Source organism: Acipenser ruthenus, chromosome 1 (genome assembly GCF_902713425.1).
Source record: "Acipenser ruthenus chromosome 1, fAciRut3.2 maternal haplotype, whole genome shotgun sequence".
Taxonomy (NCBI): domain Eukaryota; kingdom Metazoa; phylum Chordata; class Actinopteri; order Acipenseriformes; family Acipenseridae; genus Acipenser; species Acipenser ruthenus.
Window position 1 is genome coordinate 106,093,680 of NC_081189.1, and position 4,508 is coordinate 106,098,187.

The 4,508-nt window shown below is 36.4% G+C and overlaps 1 protein-coding gene across 1 annotated transcript; it reads right to left on the bottom strand.

Moving 5' to 3' along the window:
• Positions 1-1,142: 1,142 nt before the first annotated feature.
• On the bottom strand, positions 1,143-4,218 carry LOC117420996 (alpha-2C adrenergic receptor-like). The gene has a single exon (XM_034034827.3). It carries the CDS (start codon positions 3,794-3,796, stop codon positions 2,510-2,512), a length of 1,287 nt encoding a protein of 428 aa, XP_033890718.3. The 5' UTR covers positions 3,797-4,218; the 3' UTR covers positions 1,143-2,509.
• Between the last annotated feature and the right edge of the window lie 290 nt (positions 4,219-4,508).

The following is a 4,508-nucleotide window of genomic DNA, read 5'->3' on the forward strand; positions in this document are numbered from 1 at the left end:
GATGCCAAAATAACTAAGTCTTATTCAGTGCAAGTTGGTGTTTTGCTTTGTTTTTCTAAATGCAATGCATTTGTATTCTGACGCCCACTACCAGCTGTTTTCTCTGCTCATTTAACACAGATCTCAGTGCTTGCCTCCCCTATAATGCAAGGTTTCATTCTCTGCTTTCTTTGGATGCATACCCCTTTATTGAAGCAGCCATCGCGACAGGCTGTTCTGGAAAATAAATTACAGCTCCCCACAGCACACAGTAGCAGACTATCTAATTGTCTGTATGCATTATTGGGAAAGTGGCAAGCAAGAAAGTAGCATTTATTAAATGACAACATGCTGGCGAGAAAAGACAATACCCAGGCAACCAATTAATAATAAAAACACAGTGATGTTATACAGGGTTGGCCTCCTATATGAAATTTAGCATATGATTTACTTATACTAAAAATGTACCATGGTTTACGACAGTTACTACCATGCTTTACCATTCTTTGCTGCTTAACCTTTGTAGAGGTGCAACAATCGATTACTGATTGCTGAAGTTTTTATTTTTCAATCCTCAGTTAAACATTCATTAATCAAGTAATCAATCTGGTGCCCTATTTAGAGCCTCAAGTCTTGCATACTGTACGTATTTATGTTAGGATCCCAACCCGAAATACGCTCCCATCTAGATTGGGTCGGGTTGGGGTTCATTCACGTTTTTAGAACCCAGAAATCTTTTCGTGTTACGGGTGGGGTTGTCTTGAGAATGACCCCATCGTGATGCAGAAAATTCACTTAACCCAAACCCAATCAAACAAAAACACAGCGTAACTCAAGCAGTGAGTAGCAACGTCACAGTGTGTGTTGGTCTTCCAATTAATGCTACAGTACCACATTAGCTGCACAGTACACAACAGAATACCATTATTTTAGCTGTATTCAAAATAAAATAACACATCAAAATAGTAACCTAAATATTCTACACTCGTTTAATTCTAACAAATAATAACATTTACTGTATATATATATATATATATATATATATATATATATATATATATATATATATATATATATATATATATATATAAATATGACATTCAAATTGTATGCCAAAGAAAATCTTTATAATCCTTTATAAATGGTGGGGGTGCTGTTAAAATGTTAATTTACAAGAGATAAAAAAATAATTCCAATCAAAACGAAATAACAGGTTTTAGAATGCCTCAGTATAGGTGTCTGAATAGCTAGGGACTCTGGGCTGTCTGAAACAAGCTCTAGATCCAAAATACTGACAAAAATTTAAATAGAAATGTGGTACATTCGTCACATCTGGTAACTGTAATTATTTTAGAGCTACGCCTGGATTTTGATGTACTGTAGGTCACTTTGTATTTTTTTTTATTTTTTTTGTGCATACTGTACCAGTATTTTTTGTAATATTTTTATATAAATTGAAAACACCTTTTATGCAAATTCCATCCTGAAAATATAAGGCAATCTGATTATTAGTAACCTCTCAGTAGGCAGTGATAACTTTATTAGGACATTTTGAAAAAACAGATTTACACACCAACTTCACAGAATTAGAAGTGGCAATCAAAGAATGAACATGAATACATCTATATCAATGTAAACACCTAGTGCCATAATCAAAGAATGGACAGGAATACATATATATCTATGTAAACACCTAGTAACATAATGACCACCTTACTGACAGTGTTATTACATGCATGCTTTGTCAAATCCATCAACAAAGACCAAAAAAAGATTTTTTTTCCTACTGTGGGATAAACCCTCTTTTATATAACAGCTTAACTGCATAGTTTTTCATCTTCGTGAAACATGTCTTAAGAAAACTAAATGCAAAATGGTGCTGACACATTGTTTGTTGTTTCAGTTTGCCTGCAATATAAACAATAAATACTGAAAGAAAACCAATCAAAGATAAGTATAGAAAACCAAAAGCAGTACAAACAATTGTGTCATTTGGGCAATCTATAGTAATATTTATAGCCTTTTTAGGAAAAAATACCTCATTGAACTTTGGCAGCAATGTACCTGTAAGAGAGAGGGTTGTATATGCTTGTAAATGTAATGAAGAGGTTTTTCAGAGCAAATATGGAATATTATTAATAAGATGAGACTAAAACCTTTCAGCCTTGTTAAAGATGAGACATTGCAGAAAAAGAAACTTCAAATACTGCATGCATATAGTTATAACCACATGTATCTGCCTAAATGTACAGTGAATGGCATAAAATAGTAAATAAGCATACAGTTGCATCCCATCTTCAAGTCATGTTATTTACAGCAATTACAACTTGACAATATTTACAGAAACATTTGTCGGGTTTACCATTCTTAACATGGCTGTGCTTAAAATAGAACATATTTAAATATCTTCATCAGTCTATAGATTGTCAAGGTCATGAATCACCTTAATACATCCAGAACGTGACAGATTCTTCTCATTTAGAATATATACAACGCTTACGGCACAGTTTATTACGGTACATCTGACAGTTTAAAACGTTTTTTTCCATCTCTTGCAGAGTATTTTTTTAAAGGCTCTTCTGAAATCCTGGTTAAAAATTGTATAAATGACCGGGTTTAAAGAGCTATTACAGTAACCGATCCAAAAGAAAAACTTAAATACAATTTCTGGCGCTTCACAGGCTTCTCTGCAAATGCCATACAAGCTGTAACTGAAAAAGAACGGAAACCAGCAGACAACAAACACGCCCATTACAACAGCCAGGACGAATGTGAATCTTTTTTCTCTGGCTTGGGAGATTTTCTTCCTGCAAACTGTGCTTCTTTTTCGCCTTGAAGAAAACAAATCAATGGACTTGTTGCTAGACCTAGAAACGCGACTAGATTGCTTGGACAAAGAACTGTTTTTCCTGCCACTTCTTCTGTCCTTCTTGGAGTTTGTGTCCTGAGCCCTTTTACTTTTCCCATTGGACGAGCTGCTCTCCTCTAAGTCTATGTCATCTACCTCCTGGGGTTTGGTCTCCTTGGGCTGAGATGGGCAATGTCCATTTTCTTTTTCCCCATTTGCTTGAAGTGAGGCGCCTCTGCGCAGTCCATTGTCAGTTTGAGAAGAGCTGTCTGCCCCTTGTTTTTTCTCAGATATAGTCCTTGTTCTTTGTTTTGCTACTTGGTATATTCTTATGTACACCAATATCATAATAACACAAGGAGCAAAAAACGAACCTATGCAAGACGACAGAATGTACCATGTCTCGTCATTCAGTTTACACTGAGGGTAAACGTCATCTTCAGGGTCTCTGTCCATAGAGATTAAAGGTGGGAAGGATATTACAGCAGAAATCAACCATACTACTACTATTATACATTTCACTCTTTTAGGGGTCCTTTTGAGGTTGTATTCAATGGCTTGGGTCACCGACCAGTATCGATCTAAGCTTATTGCACACAGGTGCACTATTGACGAAGTGCAAAACAAAACATCCAAAGCTAAGTAAACATCGCACCACGCACTTCCAAAAAACCAGTAGCCCATGAGTTCATTAGCCAGTGAAAATGGCATAACAAGGGTAGCGACTAGGATGTCTGCGCTGGCTAAAGAAACCAGGAAAAGATTCTGTGGAGCTCTGAGCGCCCTGCTTGTGAGTACTGCGATTACAACAAAGACGTTCCCAACAATGGTAAATATAATGAGGAAACTTACTAATGCTGCCAGGCTCGCTATAGCAGGCATGGAATACTGACCGACTCCCGAGGATGTTGAATCCGGTAAGACGAGAAGAGACGCGTTGATTCCACTGGTATTTAATGGTAAATCCATTTTGTTTATATTATTCAATATACATTTTTCTTCTTTGTAGAATGATATGTCAAAGAACGATTCTATTCAGAAAATGACCGTCTTAATCGTCATTGTCAACGATCAAATCCCCACTACATTATGATGTAACAAATGTGTTCCTACCTGCACGTTTTAGTAGGAAGTTTAGTGCTAAATTGCTTGTACTTGTTTTTACAACCAAAGCGACACGAGTGATAAACAAAAAATATAACGAATTTAACAAACACTAAACATCCTTGTTTATGTTTTGCCAAATTTCGTTGCAAAGCAGACTTCTGTCTGTTTCGTTAAAGCGCGTTCCTTATATCGACTCATCACGCATATCCTCCCGTTCACCTGACAGATCCTGCATTTGGACAGCTCCACCTGCTACAAAACTGTCCTGCCTGCCTTGCAATAGCCACGTGCTGTTCACATTAAAACTAACAACCGGGTTGCGCCCCGCCTCCGACCTACAAAACAGTGCCAGCTAGATCTGTAAGACACAAAGCCAAATTGTCTTCATTTCACATGTAAATGAACACGTAGTGTGCACATATATTGTTGTTACCTTTGAAAATTAAACATCTGCAGCAACAACACATGTTTGATACTAAATTAATTCATTAATAAGTAAAAGTCTATTTACCTGCAACAACAAAAACCTATTTTGTGCATTTTAAGGCTCTGCTCAGCAGTCACTGTTAATTTT

What these genes read in the sequence shown, in the direction of transcription:
- LOC117420996 (XM_034034827.3), bottom strand. Translation starts at nt 3,796, where the DNA reads ATGGATTTACCATTAAATACCAGTGGAATCAACGCGTCTCTTCTCGTC.